The 24,571-nt window shown below is 44.5% G+C and overlaps 1 protein-coding gene across 10 annotated transcripts in view; it reads right to left on the bottom strand.

Moving 5' to 3' along the window:
• The window catches only part of ATP7A (ATPase copper transporting alpha), a 481,542-nt gene that overhangs the window by 217,472 nt on the left and 239,499 nt on the right, over positions 1–24,571 (bottom strand). For 7 of the 10 annotated variants that reach the window (XM_085608229.1, XM_085608228.1, XM_085608222.1 and 4 more), the window contains 2 exons: positions 14,980–15,198; positions 5,311–5,474 (listed from right to left, as the gene is read on the bottom strand). In XM_085608229.1, coding sequence (XP_085464355.1) covers positions 5,311–5,474; positions 14,980–15,198 — 383 coding nt within the window. The remainder of the gene's footprint in view (positions 1–5,310; positions 5,475–14,979; positions 15,199–24,571) is intronic. The other 3 variants (XM_085608231.1, XM_085608232.1, XM_085608230.1) reach the window with 1 other exon arrangement.

Consider the following 24,571-nt stretch of genomic DNA (forward strand, 5'->3'; position numbering starts at 1 on the left):
CAGTGCAGGACTTCAAAGCACTTAGAGAGTGCTCCCACCCAGCCCCAATACACATAAGCCTGTCTGGGAGGTGGTTACACCTCCATGTGACAGGAAACCTATTGTCCAGGCCTCCCCTGCCGGGGCGACCAATATACGTGGGGGCCGGTACCCTTCCCTCATCAATTCCAAAATGGCCCATGACATCATCTAGATCTCTACTTTGTAAAAGATCCAACAATTCCGAGCCTCGACTACAGGGCGGGGATGTAGTATGAATATGAGCGTTAAAGTCTCCGCCAACACAAATACCATCGAATAAACCGTATTTTTCGCCATCCACAACATCATCGATAAACTTAAACAGTTCTAAAAAGGTGGGGTTAGGATGGTTGACAAAATCATTATTATAAAAATTTATAAAACAAATCTTTAACCTTGCGACATATTTAACAGCAACCAGATTTTTACTGACCACGTTTAGAGGTTCAATTTTCGAGTCCTTAGAGATTTTTGCCCAGATAGATAAACCGCCACTTGGGCGTCCCAAAGCAGGGGTTGGTACAATAAGATTGTGGCAAAAGAAACCCTCCAACAATTGGGTAGATGTACACCATGTTTCCTGTAACATTACCACATCAAAGTTACTTATCCAGGTAACCCATTCTTTAATTTTCATCTTACCTGGAAGCCCTGCAATATTCCAACTAATGACACTTAGGGTGTCAGTTGATGGACTAATGGTAGAGGAAGTAGGAATAATGGGACAGTCTAAACAAGCTACATGTGGCAGGACTAATCTATCTGGACAAGGTTTATTAATGCGTATAGAGTTGACCATATCCATAGGCACTGTACTGACAACCTTATCCACTGTTATGGGGGGTGTTGATGGTTGTCAGTCTAAGCTTTCTAAGTTCGATAAGGTGGAGAATCTATTAGCTATAGGGATGGCGTAAGAGGCTGTCTGAATTGGTCTGTGGGGGGCCTTATAAAAATAGCCCAAAGGGTGAAGGCTTATTGTAGTGGGTGTACTGGCATAGATGTTACTTGTGTCCATAAAATATTTCACAAAATTCGGATGTCTGAAGTTAATCACTATACAATCCCCGCTAATATTTTTCTGTTGTGGCCCCACCCAACTTACCCTACGAGTTAGTATGATTTCGTTTGATATATTCCATCTTGCCCCTTTATGTTTTGTCAGCCAATTAATGCATTTGTTATGTAGTTGTACCCAAGACTCACTTTGGCCTTCTTTTAGAATAGGTACGCCAGCTAACACTAAAACATATGGGCAAGATTCTGGGGGTAAGTTGAGGAACTGCCCTGAATTATTAGCAGATCTGTTTCTATCTAATAGACCTCCACCAGTACTTGTGTCATCCCGAGTAATACCTATCCTGTCTGTTCGGGAAGCTAGCGGGGTCTTGGCATCCGAGATAGAGATACCAGTTACTGTTCCTCCTAAACCAGGGGGGTCATGATCAGGGCCCGTAGACAATGTGGGTAAAATATTAGCAGGGATACTGTTGGGTGGCACAATTTTATCAACAGTAAGGCCTTGCATATTTACATGGCTCGGGTCAATGACGGCATTCTGGTTCCCCTCCCTCAGATCCTTGCATAAAGTTTCTAATTTACTCATAATTTTGTCACCTCGCACAACGTCTAAGCTAATAGATCCTTTCCTTTTTGTTTCCTCTTTTTTAACAAGGTTTTCGATTTTGTCCAGTCTCTTAAAAACAGTATTAAATTGTTTGACTATTTGAATTTCAACTTGTTTAAAAATAGTATCAACAATTGTTTCTATCAGGTTGCCATTGAATTTGAGTAAAGAGTTTTGATCGGTAGCCTCAGTCTGAGTACTGGCTGTATTAACGCTACTCTCCTTGGATAACATAGAGACTCTACAAATACTTTTGTCCGCAATTGGAGACTCTAATCTTCGTGTGAGAGTAGTAGGTCTCTCGGATCCTTCATCCAGTGGAGATGAGGAGAGTAGTGAATCCTCAATGGCACTTGATATTACTATTTCACAATCTTTGGCTTTATCTTTGTTCCACAAACACTGTGGCGTTGGTTGATTTCTACATCGACCTAGTTGTTTCCTTTTATTTACTATACATTTCACTGGGCCTCTCTTACGTTTCTCTCTTGCAGGTTTGTTGGAGCGTGGCATTTTATCTAGTGCAGGCTCCGCTTGACAGTCTGTTACAACAATAGTCCGCAAACTTGAATTTCCATTAGTCATACTTAGAGTGTCCACGTTACTATTTGTTTTAACAACTGTTACTATGGGGGAGAGAGGGAGGTCCGGATTGGATAAAGCCTTAGGTGATTGCGAACATGGCACAGTAGTAGCAGTGGTGGGGAATCCAAAGGACATTCTACGCTCAGTGTCGGCGATCTCATTTGTAACCATAGTGAGAGCATTAGCCAACAGTGCATCTATTGATATGGACGAATCAACAGGGGCGGCAGAAGCATTGCATGTAGTTTTCGTAGTACGTTTACCCATGCTTAAAGTAATTACCTGTTTCGTATGTAGGCTCAAGGGGGATGGCCCAGCCCGGCCTCTTCCGTCCACTGAGGGCCACAGAGGGCCCGCCCTTTGCCCGGGCTTAGCCCGGCGCCGACCCGCGCGCGATCCCGCGTCGCGGGGGCTCTCGCTTGCTTTATGCGCCTTCAGCGCGCTCTGCTTGCGTGGGCGGGTTCCTCCCGCAAAGGTTGCTGGGAGCAGTAGTCTCCCTGCTCACAGCGGCCGTGTTGATGGAAGATACGGCGGCGGCAGGGAGACGCTGTGGTATGCAGGTGTAGGCGTCCTCACGGAAAGCAGGTAGGCTGCGTGGCAAATAGCGGCAGACTGGAACAATGACCGGTCAGCAGCAGGAGCCCAGACCCGTGTCTGTGGCTGCAGCATCCATTTTGTGATGCCAGAGCTCTATTAGGTTTCTACCGGGTATACCAGTACTGTCATGTCTCTCCCTCTAGAAGGGTGGGATCATACTCCCACACCAGTTACTGATGTGGGGGTATGATTCCAAGGTGTTTGACACCAAACACGACATGTTTCCATGCAGCCAGTCCAAAGTTAGCATTTACCGTTGGGTTATAATGCACTTAAGAGTATATGGTCAGGCTGCACCACTGACAACCCCGGAGAAGAGATTCCGATGGCTGCAGAGGGGATCAGCTCATGCCTGGGCACCCTCTCACATATAACCAAGCACCCTGCCTTTAGGATTGATAAGGCCTGCCATAGGGGTGACTGATAGGTTACTATGTGCAGTGATAGGCGAGGTATAGTGAACCTATACCTCAGTAAGGGGTGCATGCACCACCTTATCCAGGCTGCAGTAGCAGACCTGTGGTGTCATTTTGCATGGCTTTCCAGGGGTGGCACAATACATGCTTCAGCCCCTGGTAGGCCTCTGGGGTACCTATGCCCTGGGTACATAGTATACCATATACTAGGGACTCACAAGGTTATCCCAGAATCCAATCTGGAGTGTACCTAAAGTACATTCAATCAATTTAGAGAGGAAGCAGCTAGGCTGGGGCCCTGAATAACAGGGTCCCAGCGAAACTAAAGTCGAAAAAGAGTGAAACCCCAGAAAAAAGTGGGGGTAAACATGTGAAGCAGATCCTACTCTCCTACAATTGCAACCTCAAATATACTTGGGCACCACAACCTACTGAGGTTCTAATCATCCATCTTCAGACCCAGATGCAACAACAAAACTATTACAACCCGTGTCGCAGACAACCCTGAACATCCTGGCCAGCATAATCCTCTGACTAATGGATTTACTTGATATCACTGTACTGTTCACCAAGATGAGCACCAAATCCTGATCAATATTCTTCACACCAAAGTGGGACTTGAGACAAAGTCCTCCACTGGTTCACCTAATACCTTTCAGAGAGTCAACAATGTCTTCAAATCGGCCCCTCCAGATACCCACAGCTGTAATCACCTTTTGAGTCACACAATGATCCATCCTCTCCCCCATGATCTTTAACATATACATGGTGCCTATCTGACCAGCCATAACATAATTCATCAATATGAAGACACATTATTCTACCTCAGAGTGCCAAGTCTAAGATACCCAACCCTTCAAGTCCTGCTGCACATTCATCCAGACGTAGATATGTAATATGTACCACAAGCTCAAGCCCACCAAGACTGTGGTACTACTCCTGACCAACAGAGCAGGTGATCTATTTCTCCAGACATGACTTTCAGCAATTATCCTCAAGGGAGGTAAGGGTCAATCAAGGAAACTGTAAAAAAAGAGGCAAGATTCTCTTCCAGCCAGACGAGAGCTGTGACCCCCAATTTGGACTATGTCCAAGAGAATGTGGTAATCTACTAGGTCTAAAGGCTCAGAGAAGTCTGGAAGGTATGTTTCGGAAAGGTGTTTGAGGTGGACTTTTCAAGGTAGGGTAGTAAGCTGTGTTCAAGTACACTAGCTGCATATTCAAGATGCATTTACAGTGGGATCTGAGGGCCTATATCATTGACAGTAACACATAACAAAACTACTCTAAATGTTATGTCCTTTGTCTCCTTCAGGAGAATGGGTGGGTGAGCTAATCAGGATTATATATAATGTATTTATTAAGTAGTCTTTTGGAAGCGCTGTGTGCAAGCTGTCACTTCATGGTGCTAATGTTAAGTCAAGTTTGTGCATTCTAAGGCTGGGGAAGCTACAGGCTAATTGGAGAGGATCCAAATCTAATATTTTTCTTCTACAACACCTGAATGCAATTCAATTTTACGTTACTCAAATCACTCGGCTGAAGGTTTTTTCCCGATGTTCATTTAAATTCTGCCACTGGCTTTGAGTTTAGTGCATTCAACAGTCGCCCAAAGTCCTTCCTCCATGCCTCATTTGTTTGAAGGCTTTTTGGGTAATCAAGTAGTCAATTGGCAAACCAAAGTTCCTGTTAAGCAAAAAAGGAGGCGACAGTTGCTGCATGTATCATGGCCCTTTGACACAACAGGCCTTATGTATGAAGCATAGGACTTTGACATGTTTGCACTTTATAAACTAATGGAGAATGTGGATAAAAAATGCAATAACTGATTGTTTCAAAAATACAAATAATGTTATTGAACTTGCATTCTAATTTCATGGACTCAAAGTAGGGGTCCTGTGCAATTAACAAATATCAAATTATTAGCAAATTATATCCGAACTCTAATGAGCATGGTAGGTTAAGAGCTTACTGATAAGAACAGGTCAAAGGAAAATAGTATAGAAACATTTATTTCATAACTATAATAGTTTGCATCTAAATTGAATGGAGTACTTTACTTACAATGAGTTCCAAAACGCCGTCACCCGAGTCATAGTTCTCCATTACTGTGGCCCCAAACCCGAGCTCTTGGATGAGCATGGCTATGGCTGGGGGCTGTAGGATCTCTGGGTTGTACCTTACTTCAGCCTTTCCTGCCATCAAAGCCACAAGAATAGAGTGTATTCCTGGACACAGAAGGCCACAGAAAGATCATTAGAACATGATTATAGTCATCACATGAAAATTAATTTTAAATTTTGTAAACATGTTTGTTTAAAAACAAAAATTCAAAATAGCAGTAAAAAGGTTTTTAAATGTCATAAGCTGAGAATGCACACTAACTAGTTCCTGTAACTTATGAAACTACAATAAGAAGTGAGGTGTGAATAGCAGATGATACAAAACACGAGAGCACACTATAACAATCTTCATAAAATTTCAAATATTAAAGTTACAAGAGATACAAAAAAAAAAAGTAACTGAATCAAGATAAACTCGAATAGCAGCCAACCGTACACATGGGAAAAATTAAAAGTAAAATTCATGGGGGAGTCCTCTGATCCCACAAGAAGTGGACTCATGTCATTCCCAACCTACCCAGGCCAAAAATGGACTTGGAAACTGCTACTGGCATAAACTAAGGAATAGCCTGTGGGCTAAAATGTTAATAAGGACTACAGAATACAAGAACCTATCCCTTTCCCAGAGGAGTCAGAATAGTTCATCTTACTCCATACCGGACGGGAGAAGGCACAGAGCACAAGTTCGTTAAAGTAGGGAATGGATCAGGACTAGACCCCAACAGGAAAAATAAACTTTCTTCTAGTGGGGGAATGCACCTTAGGCAGATGCTTCCAAAGACCCTGAGTAAATTAACGCCAGTACATGCACGCTCAGTGCTTGTAGCGGGTTCCAAAGAACAGATTTTAGTAACAGTTGACACCATATTCATCTTCCACTGGAATCAAAGGCCACAAAATGTAGACATATTGCCGGTTTGCTTGAAGAGGTGTGCATTTTATCGTCACATACCTACACTGGAAGTTTGAGAAAAAGTTAATCCAGCACACATTGTGTGTCAAGTCCCTGAATTACCTTGACACGCTTCTCATTGCAAAGGAATTACTACCACAAGGAATTTATATGCACCTAAAGAGACTTGCCACGTATAAATGATCCAAACATCTAGAATACTACACTGTGTTGGCAGAAACAAATGAAACATTAGTGACATTAACATGCCACCTTCTTGATCACCCAGTGCTCAGAAGTGGCCTAGAATAAACAATTATTGCCTTTACAGAAATCTTCTAATCTAATGTAACAGCTGAAAATTACAAACCTCCATAAAGGCTGTCCTTTTACAGCAGGAAAGCAAAAGGAGTCTAAAGATCAACATTAAATAAAGAAGGCTTAATTTTAACACAATTTCTGACAAGGTAAAACATTCAGTGTAAAACATGAATCTGAACTAGCAGAGTCCTAGATCTACAAGTAAGCCAACATACAATCAAACATAGATTCATCAAGTTAATTGTCTGCTGCTGGTGGGATCTAGAAGACACAGGTTTAATTACCCACAAAGCTAACAAAGGTTTTCATTCTCCAAAACTGAAAAAGTGATTTACTGATCACTGGGAAGGGGCTTGGGCACATCTCAGGAAGGAGATGGGCTGCTGAGAGAATAATACAGAGTAGGGTTGAGGCCCTGAGGTAACCCTTTGATACACATATCACTGTGGCTGACATCCAGGTGTAACACTCTATCAGTCCCATGGCCTGCATTGTGGGGCTATCAGATTTGAAGTAGCTCCTGCTGTATTGTATTGTATTGGCACTTGTATAGCGCATGGCTATCCGGAGGCATCCCAGCGCTGCGCGAAGCTTGGGGTGGGGTAGGAGGGAGGGGGGGGCGGGGGAGAGGAATGCTCTCTTTATGTGAACAGCCAGGTGTTTAATTGAACTTCAGATGGTTCAGCTCGCTCCTTAGATGTAGTGGGAGGGCATTCCAGAGTCTGGAGGCATTGAGTGAGAAAAGCCTGCCGCCACTTCTGGCCTTACTGATCTTGGGGACTACAGCAAGATGGAGTTCATTTGATCGAAGTGTCCTGCTTGCCCAGTAGGGGCGAATCATGGCCTTTGTGATTATGGGTCCGCTTCCATTCAGTGCCTTGTGGGCTATGCAGAGAGCCTTTAAGTTTATTTTCACCTGTACTGGGAGCCAGTGGAGAGAGCGGAGAGCCGGTCTTGCTGAGCAGCGGTTAGGGGTGTCAGTGAGCAGCCTCGCCGCACAATTCTGTATGACCTGCAATTTTAAAATCACCACCTAAATAAAGAGCGTTACCATAATCCAGTCTGGACAGAATCAGGACCTGGGTCACTAGTCTTTTTACTAGCGGGGGTAGGAGAGGGAGGATTTTGCAAATAATTCTTAATAGGCCATAGCATGAAGCGGCCATCTTCCGTGCCTGTGATTTGAAGGTGAGGTCCTGGTCAAGCCAGATTCCAAAGCTTTTGATCTGTTTTAGGGGTTGGCACCGAGCCTATGGTAGAAGGTCACAGGGTTTTTGGAAAGGAACTTTGTGAGTTGCTCAGGATCATGAGCTCTGTCTTCTCACCGTTGAGTTTCAAGTGGGAGAGACTCCTCCATTTTGCGACATCCTCCAGGCAAGTGAGGAGGCCATTGGCCTGTTGGCTAGGATGGCTCAGAGATACAACCAGCTGTGTGTCGTCGGCGTATGTCACCATGTGTATCCCAAAGGGGGGACACCACTTCTGCCAATTGGGCCATGTAGGCATTAAAAAGGGTGGGACTTGGTGAGGAGCCCTGTGGGAGTCCGCACTTTAAGGGCATGGGCTGTGAATTGGTATTGCCTGAAAAGATCTCCCCTCTAAGATAAGGCTGTTCCCGTCACTCCAGCTCTCCTGAGGCGGTGAATCAGGACACGGTGGTTAACCATGTCAAAAGCCGCACTCAGGTCGAGGAGGATTATTACTGCTGCTTCTCCTGTTGCCAGTATATTTCTCGTTTCTTCCACCACTGATAATATGGCAGTTTCCGTCCCTTGACCGGGGCAGAAGCCCGTTTGGGAGGGGCGGAGAGCACCATTGGTTTCAAGAAAAGCGGGTAGAATGCGATTGGCATGTTTCTCCGCTATCTTGCTGATTCCAGGCAGGAGCGAGATGGGGCGGTAGTTACCTAGATCAGTTGGGTCTAGATTAGACTTTAATAGTGGGCGCACCATTGCCCTTTTCCATTCAGGAGGTATCACGCCCGTATTAAATGAAGCATTGATCAGACAGGGGGCGATGGTTGGTCCGACCAGTGACAGGATGTTGACAGGTGCGGTATCTAATGGGGATCCGCTTTTTACAGATGACAATATGGTAAGGAAAAGTTCCAGAGTAGGTAAACGGAAGGTCATCAGCTCCTGTTTTTCTGACTGCCTACCACCATTTGTGTGTACAATTGGGATATTCATGTCTTCTTGGGGAAGGTGTTTGAGAATGTTCTGGACTTTAGTAGAGAAAAAATTGCCCAGTTCAGTGCAGTGGTGGCTTGCGGTATCCAGTGGGGCCGCCGGACCGGGGGCTTTCATTAGCTTTGTGGCAATGTGGAAAATTTCTCTGGGGGAGTTGCCGGCCACCACGATCTTTCCCTCATAGTAGGAGGCCTGAGCAGTTATTATTTCTGCTTTGTATCGACGTATGGGTGTCCTACATTCCATTTTTTTTCGAGTGAGAAGTGCTGTGTAAGCAAACCTCCAACAGAAACGTCAAAGACTCACACTCTAAATCGTATTTGGTGTGCTCAGGACTGTGGGCCAAAGCCTGCTAGGCTCCCGCTGGGTGAGGGGACATCACCCAAGGAATACAAGGGCACCTGCCCTGGAGCACCAGCGCTTGCTTGCTTGTCAAGACCAGTGTGCCTTGTAAGACAAGCATTGGCATAGCCAATAGCTCTCGCCTTTGAGACCTTACAAGTGTTTAGTTATGCAGCACAATATCCTTGGTGTAACAACATCAACTGTTACATGGCTAAACACTTATGAGGCCCCAAAGGCGAGACCTATTGGCTAAGCCAATGCCGGTTTGTTTTGTTTTCTCTTGTTTACATATGATCCTCTTCCCTTGGTACTCACTTCAATTCCTTCCCCCTCACTCACTGTTAATACCTCTGCCAAAAAGAGGAGTGCTTTAACAGTATCTGAATTTGCCACAACTAAATTAAGAATTACTTGGGTGAGGCATACTAAATGTCAAACAATTGTCAGGAAGTGCGAACATAAACTAAACAAACAAAACAATTGCTTTAATTAAATTAACAATTATCAAGCAGGATGCAAATATTGGATTGAAATTTAAATAACAGTCCTTTAAATTAATTAAGGAAATCCATTTAGCATGTAAATGTCATTTTTTATGTGAAATTACTTCTGTTCAGAGTTAGTCTGTGGACATAAGCAACTGTTCAAGAGTGTTGCAAAATACAATAAAACAGATGACCAACTTGAACGCTTTGCCTGTACATTTGTGTTACCAGATATACTTATAATAAGGACTCAGTGAAATTTAAATGACATTGTCTTAATTCGTCTAATATCAGAAATTTTGCTTTACGCTTGCTAAGCGAAATTTCCAACATTACACCACTTGGCATAATTATCCACCATTCATGGCACAAATTTACTGCAAACGCATAATTCATGACAAAACCATGCATTTTGTTGACAAGTTTAACAATGGAAATGAATCAATCAATGAGCTGAGAGAAATCGAATTAAACTTAAGGCTGCATTCAGTGAAGAACTTGAGCTCTGCACTTCACGTCATGGGCGAATGAACCCTCCCTTATCCTCCACGCAGAGGGTCTCTTGTCGATGTCTGGGACAAAATTAGAGTTTTTAATAAAAGAACCATAAAAAAATAGAGACGGTCACAAAGTTAGACACAAGATCAGCTATTGCGTGAAATTCTGGCCTCCTGTGAGTGTTATGTGTTGAGCCACTTGCGAGGAAAATGAAAGCACTCATGTACAAAATGCTTGTAACTTACTGTTGCGCCCCAAAAGCGAGAAACTCCACAAATGAATGATTGGCCAATAATTGTGAACTTTGCAAGATTGATTTGCATATGGCTAGTTTCAAACTGGAATGGCATGGTGAAACCGGTCCTAGGATGCTTGGTTCCAGTCCAGGGAGGACCTGGCTTGGCAGCTCGACCAGTCCAGGGAGGACCTGGCTTGGCAGTTCGGGCTGGACTGTTCCCATGAGGCACAGGGTCAAGACTGATTTGCATATGGCTGGGTTCAAACTGGAATGGCATGGTGAGCAAAAAAACGATGGATTTAGGCCCAGATCTCTGTACTGGGGTGAATGTATGACATTGTTCTGCATTCTGTCCATCAACTGTTGTTTTTGCATTTGTCACCCCGAGTGGGACGGGTATGGTCAGACGCGAGTCCCGTGCTCTCCATGCCACTGGAATCAAGCTATTCGGGCTGAAGAGGGGTGAAACCCCGAAACCGGTCCTAGGATGCTTGCGTCCAGCCCAGGGAGGACATGGCTTGGCAGTTCGGGCTGGACTGTTCCCATGAGGCACAGGGTCAAGACTGATTTGCATATGGCTGGGTTCAAACTGGAATGGCATGGTGAGCAAAAAAACGATGGATTTAGGCCCAGATCTCTGTACTGGGGTGAATGTAGGACATTGTTCTGCATTCTGTCCATCAACTGTTGTTTTTGCATTTGTCACCCCGAGTGGGACGGGTATGGTCAGACGCGAGTCCCGTGCTCTCCATGCCACTGGAATCATGCTATCCTGGCTGAAGAGGGGTGAAACCCCGAAACCGGTCCTAGGATGCTTGGTTCCAGTCCAGGGAGGACCTGGCTTGGCAGTTCGGGCTGGAATGTTCCCATGAGACACAGGGTCAAGACTGATTTGCATATGGCTGGGTTTAAACTGGAATGGCATGGTGAGCAAAAAAACGATGGATTTAGGCCCAGATCTCTGTACTGGGGGGAATGTATGACATTGTCCTGCATTCTGTCCATCAATTGTTGTTTTTGCATAACTAGCGTAGCCTGGTGTAGAGTACTCATGAGAGAAAGCTAAATAGCATTACAAAATGTTGAAAACAAAAAATTGTGATGTTCCATAAACATAGAAGTAGGACTACAATGTTTCATCGTTCACGGTGGATAGAATGACTTCATTGACAGCACTTGCCAACAGAAAGCACAGACATGAAAGCACAGACAAGGGGAAACCTGAGACTTTATTAGCAAATCCAAGGTGTTTGGCCCCCCTAAAGTTAAACAATATAGCATTTGCATACAAAATGCCTGTAAGTTACTGATGTCAACTAACACTCACAAGAGAAAATGAGGTGAGTGTGTTGCGCCCCAAAAGCGAGAAACTCCACAAATGAATGATTGGCCAATAATTGTGAACTTTGCAAGACTGGGCTCATAAAATATAAACTTTGCACAACCCTAATGAAGGCCATCCTCATACTATCCAGTTCCATCATAACACACACCAACCTCTAGGCACTCCTTAGAAATGCCAGCCATCTGGTGAAAATATCTTTGGTTGCCCATCACTGCTACTGAATGACTTGCCATACTCAGAAGCGGTATTGACAAATCCCTTGTTTGCCTTGACGATAAACTCCCCTTGCTTCAGTCCACTGCATTATTCCACTACCACTGGGGTGTAATATTAAGATATGGATAGTTCTAAGTGTAATCCTTTCTCTAGGACCCACTTATGAAGTCCACACTCTATAACTTGATTTCAAGCAATGGTGTCATGAACCTAGAGGTTCCACCATGAGAACCAGCTGCCCCAGCTCTTCTTGGCTCAATCTGGAATTTATATTCGGCCAATGTCTTACCAATTCACCTATTTAATATTCTAACTTTAATAAATGCTCTGGCTTTTTTTTGATGCCACAGTATCACAGGTGCCCACTGAGAAGTCTTCAAATAGTTTACAATAGAGTGTTAGCCCCATCATATTGTTATAGATAGAAGGTTGGTAGGTAGGTAGGTAAGTAGGTAGATAGGTACGCTGGCTCTCAGCCACCCCTCTTCTTTCACTAGTATGTTGTTGTGTCATTCACATGTTTCTTCTGCCTATCACAGTAAAGAGCATTCTGAAAGGAAGCAGCCCACTTAAGCCATTGGCTAACTTCACTGTGAGTGACGTCATTCCGCTCTATCACAATGAACACATCCACACACAAAGTCGTTTCCTTCCATCATGCGAAGGACTGCCATGTCAATATGTGCTATTTAAGACCGAAAATATTTTTGTTTTAAAAACATTTTTTTTCAACATATTGGCTAAAACGAGCATTGACCAAGCCAACATCGTGCCAGCCAACGTTGTTTTAAGTTGTTTCTCCAGTCGCTAAGCTGTGCGATTGCCTATTTTTTACAAACAAATATGGGCACAGGAACTGATGGTACAGCTTGAAATATGTGAACGTATGCTTTCATTACAAATAGCCACACTTGTTTTTAAAAGATGCTCCTGTTTAGAAATGTTTGCTACAGTGACATACATTGCCTACCACTGGCTACAATCATACATTTTTGCGCAGGTATGAAATACGGACTTTCAAATGTAAACAATACTTTTCGCTACTCTTAATAATGAATAATTCGCTTGTTGACGCCATTCTCCGGCTGAAATGCGGAGTCGATGTGGTGTGCCTGCGCAGATTGCTTCACAGGTAGTAACTAACCGCAAATGAAAAGCTAATGTGAGCAAAATTATCGTTAATTAATTTAATGCAAATGATTTGGTATATACGTATGGGCGTGTTCTTGAGTCAGGGCTAGAACAAACATTTGTATTTTCACCCAACAAACTAAAAAAAAGTTAATTGATGCGCATTATGTCAAGCCGAGGAAACTGACAGAAGTGTGTGGTAACTTCCCATAGGTAGTAGCAGGGTTTGCGTGTGGTTCACGCACGCGCAAGAGGTGCATGCATGGCTGCGGGTCCAGGGAAGGAGGCGGCGAGGAGGCTCTGAGGGAGAGCGACGTAAAGCCATATAGCTGCTTTGCGCGTGTGCACGCCTCGTGCACTGTAGCTCTATGCCAGCGGTAGCACTTTGAAAAGTCCCTTACAAAATGTCTCTCCAAGCCAGCGCATGCGCTGGGCTCAGCGAGACCTAAAAAAGGATAGCGCTGGAGAGAGCAAGGACCAGTGAGGGAATCTGGTCAAGTGGATCCCTGCAGAGAGATGTGAGAAGACAGCTGCTGCACCTATTGGATTGTTGCCCGTGTACAGGAAGAAGTCGGCGACCCATCTATTCCAGAGGAGGGCAGTTATAAAGTGAGCAGTTACCGTTGCTGCACCAAACGGGTCATCGCCTGTGTACAGTGCCAAGTCAGCGAACCTGGACGCCAGGGCGGGCCACCGTGAACATTGCTGCTGTGCCAATTGGGCCTGAGCCCATACGCAGAGCAACAGTGACCCGGTATGCCAGAGGGAACCGCCAGGATCAAGTAAGAAGCATGGTCTGGTTGAGACCGCTGATGGAGGAGAGAGGCTTTTGTGGTGACCCTAGCTGGTCTAAGCTGTGACTGAGGAACCAGTACCAGGATCATCGCATCCCTCCCACCCTGGTTGTGGGAAGAACCAGGGAGCATTAGCAGAGCATCAAGAACCCACCCTACTGCAGCAGGACCGCGTGTGAGGAACTTGAGGCCAGTCGACTGCAGCCTGCGTGGGGCGTATGTGCAAGAGTTATCAAAGACAGCTGCGGATGCCCCAGCACCCGCAAAGGGGGCATGCTCAGAGGCTCGGGACGCTTCGATCTAGCTGGTGCGGTTACAAATTTTTTAGGGCCAGACGACCCCATGGGAAACTAGCTTGCCAGATAGCGCTTCTGCACTGGAAGACTTTTAACTTTAAATAGAGAGTTCCCGGAGTCTCAGACTACTAGTGGGGCTTAACCTGGATGTCCCCTATGTTGAATGAGGAAGCACCACTACCACTAGCCTAAGTGACTGGGACTCAGGGATCCTCTAGGAAACATTAGAGCCCTGACCTCAGGGGACTGTGTGTACAGTTTGGGAAGATTTAATTCTACTTTGTGGTCGTATGTAAATACTCCTTTCTCATAAATACAAGTATTTGCCTAGGCAAACATTTATTTATTGTTTATTGTCTGCTGCACATATTTTGAGTTGTGAGCCTGTGTTCACACCCCTGTGTCTACCACTACCCAAGATGACTGGACTTCTCGACCGGCACTACCACAGAGTCAAGTGCTGAAGGGGTATTTGGCCCTGTTGCTCAGGATCCTTAGTAGGTTGAGCCCCGGGACATCAGCACTAAAAGGCTTCAGCCACAACGGTTGGGAACTTTAACCCCTGCTTGCCCTATTGCCCTCTGAACAGGGTTCTAACAAACATCAAGTAACATAGCATAGCTGGAAAAATGATGGCAGCTCTATCATTCCACGCAACATTTTCTAAAGCAAAGAGAAACAATGCCTGAGAGTACACAATAGGATGCAAGGGGAATAAGAGTGTCCCTCTGAGAAGAGTGCACACTATCTAGCCTAAACCCATCAGATAAAGTAAAATGGAGACAAGAAAGGTAGAAACCCGTTTTAACCCCCAAAATTGAATAAATATGAAAATTATATCTGCATTGAAGCAGACTCACCTTCTTCAGCCCTGAGATTCCGCTCAATGTTGGCCACGCAGGAGGCACAGGTCATGCCAGTGATTTGAATGAAGCATTTAGCTGGAGTCTTGGTTTCTTGATCCTCTTGCCGTAGTGTTGCTTTTAGAGGTCGCGGCAAAAGCGTGCGTGGGTTATTGGCCTGAGAATCCATCTGCTTCTCAGAAGAAGGATCAATGACCAGCACCAACGAATCTCCTGCTGAAGATATTCAAGTTTCAGATAAGATTAGTAACGGTTCTGTTTCATAGTACCTCACTTATTGCAAACAGTCACACATTCAGGGCAATACACAAATTAACAACATAACATAAATAAAGCCACAAGCCTTTATGTATAGCACCAAATCAGGTGGACACCAGTTTTCTAATTCTCTGCTTTCTTTTTACAAAGTTGTGCACACCAGAAGTCCATAGAGCCAAACAGCTCCAGTGCAGGATCTATGTATCATCACACACCTTACTAACAACAACTTGTACCAGGCCCAATATGTTTTCCTGCGCAGATTTTCTAAATAGTCTTTGTTGTTACTCAAATGCTCAAACCCAAGGGCCTTATGTGCAGAGCATCACAGGGATCATCACTCAGCCCCACACTATCCAACACGTTAATGACTATTCTGGCTAACATCATCATATCGCCCAGAATCAACATTATCTCCTATGCTGACTACACACAGCAAATTTTTCATTCTCATATGACACCGTCACTACCAAGACAAACTTCAAACAATGCATGGCCAGTGTGGCCAATTGGATGGAAGAAAACTGCCTCAAGCTCAATGCAGACAAAACAGAAGTACTGATCTTTGGGAATAAGAGCTTACTTTGTGTCTCCACTTGGTAGCCTGCCGAACTTGGACCCACTCCTAACCCTACCGACCTGGCTAGGAACCTAAGCTTCATCCTGGGCACCAACCTCACCATGAAGTCCCAGTTCAACGCCATCACTTCCTCATGCTTCCACATCCGCAGCATGTTATGTAAAATCTTCAAGTCGCTGCCACTGGATCACAAGCAGATTGGACTAGGGCAACACGCTCTACATAGGCATCCCACCCAATCTTCTTTACAGACTTCAACCATTCAAAACGCCACCACCAGACTCGACCTAGACCTCTTCCGCCGAACCCACACCACTCCTCAAAGCTCATCTGGCTCCCCATCTAGAAGCATTTGCCAGTTCAGCCTTCTTACACATGCATTCAAGTCACTACACAACACGGAACCAGTATACCTCAATCACCGGGTTCACTTCCACCAACCCCCCAGACCACTTCGCTCAGCCTCACTCTCACTCGCGCGCACACACACCCCATATCCACAGAAGCAGAACGAGAGGTTCATCATTCTCCTACTAAACCGCCAAATCCTGGAACGACATACCCCAACAAATCAGGGCCTCCTACTCACTTCTTGAATTCCACAAGAAGCTGAAGACCTGGCTTTTCACTTCACAGGCTTTTCACTTCTTGTGTTACCATCGGGACTGCGTGTACTTAGACCAAGCCTCACCCCATACCTACACTCACCTAATCAGGGCCTGGATACCCTCACGTTTGACAAGCAGCGCTCTACAAATCAACCTTACATTACATTAGTTCTCAACTCTGCTGGAGTCCAGAGGTCAAAGTAGAACTTTATTTACTACAGGTGACTAGCATCCAATTGTCCAAGCCATGACACAACTAATTTGGTGCTAACTAATTAATAGTCTTGGAGTATAGGCCTCTTAACCTGCAACCCACAATAGGGCATTTCTCATTGGCTTTTCATAATGTCATGACTAAACCCTCTCAATGTGAGTGAGAAGGATGGGTAAGGAGTAATATATGTGTGTGCGTCACCGAGAAGAGTGCTTAGATACAATACTCGAGTCTCTCTCCTTTATGAATATAGCCTCAAGTTTGAAGATTTCTGTAAATGCATAACAGCAGTCCATAAAGGTAACAGGCACCACTTCCTTGCATGCACTCCAGCACTGCACTTGCCCCCTCTTTCTGCACCAGCTGAGTGCCTGGTTCTGAATCCACGTCAAACTCAATTAAGCAGTCATTTCAGTTCAGAAAACTTTATTCGCATAACTTGGTATCCATAAAAGAACAACAGCAGAAAAGATTATTTGACAAATGGAGAGTAATAATAAAATTCATTAGCAATAGACAATTTATAATTATTTAAAATACCAGTTCATACATCAGTTTAAACAAAGTGTTCATATATTAATGTAAAGCTCAGTGGTTGGACATCGTCTTGCGTGCGCGAGTGGCAATTCTCAGAAACGTACTTGTGCGGAAAACCAACTCTTCATCAGCCAGAGTGATTAGCCACAAATGGGCGTTGTCCAGGCTAATAGGCATTTTCTCTTTTCAAAAAATGGAATTAAAAGCCACTTGGTGTATTTGAAATAGTATTTACAGAGAAACAAAAAATGTAGAGTAGATTGGCCGCTCACACCATCACATGGACAGGGTACACGGTCAAGATTGGAGTGATAGCCAAGAGGGAAGCATAACGCAAATTTAACAGTTCCTGCTCTTAGGCGAAATAAGAGGCTCCTTTCCCAGTGACTCATAGGTAAAGTGAGATAGATAGGTAGGGGATGCCGGTGCTGTTCAATAGTCATATAACTAAAGGCAAGAGATTTTTTAGATTCCATACCAATCCTTTCCGTATTATATGATAGATATAGTGCACTTCTAAGCTAATTTTTATGCAATACTTCGGCTGTACTAGGATTTAAAAAAATACAGCCTTTATTTACACTGCATAGACTTTGGTACACTCCGGACAGCCAAGGGATATCCATCCCTTTCTCATATTTAACACAGCCACTGATAATCTTTCTAGTTAGAGAAGCAGCCTGGTTCTTCCTGACCGATAGCCAAAAGAGAGCAGGGCGGGCACTTATAAAATCTTCAATATAATTTAAATTAAGTTCCCTGAGGCAAATGTATAGTGGGGTAGAGATTGGGACACCCAACAGCTTCCTGCAAAACCGGTTCTCTTCCTGCTGAATGCAGGAGCTGATGGCATTACTCCAAATCTCACCTCCATACATGGCTACTGGCACACATTGTGATTTAATTTTTTTTTAAATAGCTAAAATGGCACCTGTGCTCTTTGAGCGAGGAAGGCTGAGAATTGATTTGATGGCCTTTGAGAGCTTGCTCCTGGAGTGAGCCATAAGCAGTCATATTTTCCTTTGATCAAGCCTGTTCCAGAAGTCTGGCTTTTAGAGTCAGAGACGAAACACCTGAGCAAATGACTGTGGTTAAGGGCATGGCCACTATACACAGCTAATAAAGGATTTTGGGATACCCACAGATGACGAAAGGTGTGCCTCTGTCAAACACCTAACAAAGAATATGCAATGTCCACACATTGCTACGGGCATGACCATTGTACAACTTCTAAAAAGGATGTTGGATACCTACCCCTGGCTAAGGCAATGGCCACGGTGCAACACCGAAAGGTGTTAAGTATATGTATGTACAACTGCGTCTATTCTCACACTCATCGCTGCACATAGACATGAAATTTTGCAAAATCAAGCACCTCACCCAACACTTCCCACTTTGACCATATCTAAACCAATACCCTTCTCGACCATTTACTGCAAAAATGGCATCCAGGAACCCGATGCAAACTGGGGCACTTTGCACACAGTCAGGGATATGAATCGGTGTAAAACGTCTATAATACAGGCAGAGTATGAGAAATCCTAAAACATTGCAAAAGGGCACGTACCATGCAACCACAGAGATGGTAGAAACACACTTTTTAGATCATGACAACTTGGTATATCCCAAGATGTTCACGCTTTTCCTCTCATGCTTCCTCCTTTTTAAATACCGACAGAGAGGGAGAGAGCGCGCTCGAGAGAGAAAAGGGGTGAGTTTCACTATGTAAAGGGCAGGGTGACAAACTTAACTAGGGTAAGTAAACCATCATCATCAAAATACTTTTTTCGGCTCAAAAAGAGCCATGAAAGTTTGCATACATATATTTCATTAAAAAAAAACAGATGATCATAAAAAAACAGTAAAATACAGGTTAATAAAAAAAATACCTAACATTTACTACGAATCTTAAAGAGTAAAAAGGTAGTTTAAAACTCCATATATAATATCTGCAATTCCTAAGGAAAGCAGATAAACCATCGCCAACTCATGAGCTCTAATCCCCGATGTCAGTAATAATGGACGAATAAACTGCCTCCTGTGGGGAATATAAAATTTACAAAATATAAAGTGCTTTGAGATGGAAGGCTGTCATAAGGACAGACTAGAAGTGAGGAACACCATGAGCCCCGGGTAGGAAATTGAGCCAAAAAATGTATGGTTTGCTAACGGAACCTGGTCAGCAGAAATGCGTGCCTTTCATTCGGACTTATTTGCAAATAGAGGGCAGGTTGTATTTGTGGCTGACGGGAAAGCATGTGTAAATCATGGTTGCAAGCGCGTGCATCTTGAAGGATCATAAGTAATGACAGAGCAATAATCCCTGTCGATTCAAGTTTGCCATCTTTTTGCCAGAGCATTACCACATTGCATGGGCACATCACTACGTAAGGTACAGTTAACATCCTTATCTTGCCTCTCAAATAAGTGAGCACCATTTACAAAATACCAAAAATCTATACTGGAGAATCTGAACTGTTAAGAGGGCAAAACTCACATTTATCTGAAAACAATGGCTCATGGCAGAAGTTCTTTACACAAGAACAAAAGCTCTTTCACGTTCTAACACACCTTGCCAATGTGTTTACGTTGGCACAAAGAGAAGACTGTTGATTCTTGATTAATGAACATATTGTATAAAAGCACAAGAAAATGTTTTTAAACCCTCAGCAAGTGCACAGAAACCATTTTCTGAACTCCATTACAATATCTCATTATACAATTGCTTATAACGGAGATGCTGCTTCCTGTCAAGCGACCTTAAATCTTACCTTTAACCAGCAACATGTTACATGGAAAGCAGAGTTAGTAAGGACAAGTGTTCTGCTAGATTCAGCACCCACTGTGGACGGCGTTTACTGGCACATGTTTGCAGGATTCACCTGCGTGTGGTAACTACATGTACCCATAACTGCATGTTAGGCACACTCACTGGCCCATGAATGAAGCTTCGGTAGACCATGAACAGAAGGCTACACCAGGTGGTGGCTTAGGAGTCTATGGCACATGTTTACAGGATTCATCTGGGTGTGGTAACTGCGTGCACCACAACTGTATGTTAGGCACACTCACTGGCCCATGAATGAAGCTTCGGTAGACTATGAACAGAAGGCTACACCAGGTGGTGGCTTAGGAGTCTATGGCACATGTTTACAGGATTCATCTGGGTGTGGTAACTGCGTGCACCACAACTGTATGTTAGGCACACTCACTGGCCCATGAATGAAGCTTCGGTAGACCATGAACAGAAGGCTACACCAGGTGGTGGCTTAGGAGTCTATGGCACATGTTTACAGGATTCATCTGGGTGTGGTAACTGCGTGCACCACAACTGTATGTTAGGCACACTCACTGGCCCATGAATGAAGCTTCGGTAGACCATGAACAGAAGGCTACACCAGGTGGTGGCTTAGGAGTCTATGGCACATGTTTACAGGATTCATCTGGGTGTGGTAACTAGTGCACCACAACTGTATGTTAGGCATACTCACTGGCCCATGAATGAAGCTTCGGTAGACCATGAACAGAAGGCTACACCAGGTGGTGGCTTAGGAGTCTATGGCACATGTTTACAGGATTCATCTGGGTGTGGTAACTAGTGCACCACAACTGCATGTTAGGCACACTCACTGGCCCATGAATGAAGCTTCGGTAGACCATGAAAAGAAGGCTACACCAGGAGGTGGCTTAGGAGTCTATGGCACATGTTTACAGGATTCATCTGGGTGTGGTAACTGCGTGCACCACAGCTGTATGTTAGGCCTACTCACTGGCCCATAAATGAAGCTTCGGTAGACCATGAACAGAGGGCTACACCAGGTGGTGGCTTAGGAGTCTATGGCACATGATTATAGGATTCATCTGGGTGTGGTAACTGCGCGCACCACAACTGTATGTTAGGCACACTCACTGGCCCATGAATGAAGCTTCGGTAGACCATGAACAGAAGGCTACACCAGGTGGTGGCTTAGGAGTCTATGGCACATGTTTACAGGATTCATCTGGGTGTGGTAACTAGTGCACCACAACTGCATGTTAGGCACACTCACTGGCCCATGAATGAAGCTTCGGTAGACCATGAACAGAAGGCTACACCAGGTGGTGGCTTAGGAGTCTATGGCACATGTTTACAGGATTCATCTGGGTGTGGTAACTGCGTGCACCACAACTGTATGTTAGGCACACTCACTGGCCCATGAATGAAGCTTCGGAAGACCATGAACAGAAGGCTACACCAGGTGGTGGCTTAGGAGTCTATGGCACATGTTTACAGGATTCATCTGGGTGTGGTAACTGCGTGCACCACAACTGTATGTTAGGCACACACACTGGCCCATGAATGAAGCTTCGGTAGACCATGAACAGAAGGCTACACCAGGTGGTGGCTTAGGAGTCTATGGCACATGTTTACAGGATTCATCTGGGTGTGGTAACTGCGTGCACCACAACTGTATGTTAGGCACACTCACTGGCCCATGAATGAAGCTTCGGTAGACAATGAACAGAAGGCTACACCAGGTGGTGGCTTAGGAGTCTATGGCACATGTTTACAGGATTCATCTGGGTGTGGTAACTAGTGCACCACAACTGCATGTTAGGCACACTCACTGGCCCATGAATGAAGCTTCGGTAGACCATGAACAGAAGGCTACACCAGGTGGTGGCTTAGGAGTCTATGGCACATGTTTACAGGATTCATCTGGGTGTGGTAACTAGTGCACCACAACTGTATGTTAGACATACTCACTGGCCCATTAATGAAGCTTCGGTAGACCATGAACAGAAGGCTACACCAGGTGGTGGCTTACGAGATTATGGCACATATTTACAGGATTCATCTGGGTGTGGTAACTGCGTGCACCACAGCTGTATGTTAGGCACACTCACTGGCCCATGAATGAAGCTTCGGTAGACCATGAACAGAGGGTTACACCAGGTGGTGGCTTAGGAGTCTATGGCACATGTTTACAGGATTCATCTGGGTGTGGTAACTAGTGCACCACAACTGCATGTTAGGCACACTCACTGGCCCATGAATGAAGCTTCGGTAGACCATGAACAGAGGGCTACACCAGGTGGTGGCTTAGGAGTCTATAGCACATGTTTACAGGATTCATCTGGGTGTGGTAACTAGTGCACCACAACTGTATGGTAGGCATACTCACTGGCCCATGAATGAAGCTTCGGTAGACCATGAACAGAGGGCTACACCAGGTGGTGGCGTAGGAGTCTATGGCACATGTTTACAGGATTCATCTGGGTGTGGTAACTAGTGCACCACAACTGTATGTTAGACATACTCACTGGCCCATGAATAAAGCTTCGGTAGACCATGAACCTAAGGCTACACCAGGTGGTGGCTTAGGAGTCTATGGCACATGTTTACAGGATTCATCTGGGTGTGGTAACTAGTGCACCACAACTGTATGTTAGATACACTCACTGGCCCATGAATGAAGCTTCGGTAGACCATGAACAGAAGGCTACACCAGGTGGTGGCTTAGGAGTCTATGGCACATGTTTACAGGATTCACCTGGGTGTGGTAACTAGTGCACCACAACTGTAAGTTAGGCATACTCACTGGCCCATGAATGAAGCTTCGGTAGACCATGAACAGAAGGCTACACCAGGTGGTGGCTTAGGAGTCTATGGCACATGATTATAGGATTCATCTGGGTGTGCTAACTGTGTGCACCACAACTGTATGTTAGGCATACTCACTGGCCCATGAATGAAGCTTCAGTAGACCATGAACAGAAGGCTACACCAGGTGGTGGCTTAGGAGACCATGGCACATGTTTATAAGATTCATCTGGGTGTGGTAACTGTGTGCACCACAACTGTATGTTAGGCATACTTACAGGCCCATGAATGAAGCTTCGGTAGAGACAGCAGCATGCAGGGATTCAGTGGTGCATGGGCAAAAGCCTGCAACCAGATGGTGGCTAACAAGTCTAGGGTCAGAATTCAGAAAATGAAGTATGCGCAGGTGCTGGCTATAGGCCAGTCAGTATTAGATATGCGGTGGGAAGCTGTACCCTATGGGGTAAAACTGTGTTTAAATGGGCCAGCGGGAAGCTTAGTGATGAAAAAAGTATTACCAGTGAAAGAACAGAATAACTTAGAGGTGGGACCTATTCGCAAACTGAATTTTATAGTACATACAGTAGCACTACAACACTACTAATACTATCCATGTTCTACAAAATGCTATTCACAAACCTATGTGCAGATAACTCTGCCTCTCCTAACTTTTCTGTACAGAGATTGCCACCAACGTCTTTGCTATACGTCTATGAGGGACATGGGGAGTTGTTGAAATATTGGGAATATTTACCACTACTTAGGAAGGGTTTAGGGTAATTTAAGGAGCGGTTTAGTGAAGGGTAAGGATGGGGTATGGTGGGTCATGCTAATACAAACCCCCAAGCACCCACACTATAGCAAGTTCTATTACTATTCTCAATCTACACTTCTAAAGTTATTACAGTCCTAAAAGTAACAAAACAGTAGTAAATGTACTCCCACCATATAATACGAACTAGCACACTCATTGGATGGTGTCATAAGTGAGATCATAAAGGATGTCAAGGAACATGTCATGAATGATAGAATATGTGAGGTCATAAGAGGGCATGGAGGGGGCAAGTTATATTTAGCTATGCTAATCATAACTGGTGAATTTCTGTGTTTGCTTAAGTTCACAACGTTAATTTTGTCACTGACAAATTCATCCAACTATAAGGTTACTTTATCCTTTGGATGGAGATATACAGCTATATATATAGATATATTTTTTGTGTGAAAAGTTTCATGAAGATTCAGCAAATGGCACCAAAGTTATAAGTGAACTAAAAAATCAATTTCCTGTGGAGATCTGATCCTAACTATAACTAAACAGTAGCAATCACCATTGAGAAAAAATATATATATATTTTTATATCTATTCCTATCAGTGCATCACCTTTCTCACCAAGGGAACAGAAATGTAGAAAGTAATTATGTCATCATTACACAGACCTGGATGCACTAGCTAGATTCAGATTTTCGTCCATCATTCCTTGCTTGACCAAGATTCTCAGCATGACAACTCTCCTTTTTAGGTCTCGCCTGAGCCAGCGCATGCGGTGCTCTGGCGAGACATTTAGTGAGTGAGCTTTTAAAAGTCCAACCACAGATTTTTCGGTGGCATCGAGCGTGCGGTTACGCGCACAGGCACGAGCGGAGGCGCTATCTGGCTTTCCTCTCTCGTCATGGTGCGTGCACATCACATAGCTCGCGGCACCCAAAAAGCTGTGGTCGGGCTTTTTAAAGCCCACTCACAGTGCGCGATCACTTTCGCGGCCGCTCACTTTCATTTTCTTCTCGCGGCCACGTCACTTTTTCCTATC

Source organism: Triturus cristatus, chromosome 5_2 (assembly GCF_964204655.1).
Source record: "Triturus cristatus chromosome 5_2, aTriCri1.1, whole genome shotgun sequence".
Lineage (NCBI taxonomy): Eukaryota > Metazoa > Chordata > Amphibia > Caudata > Salamandridae > Triturus > Triturus cristatus.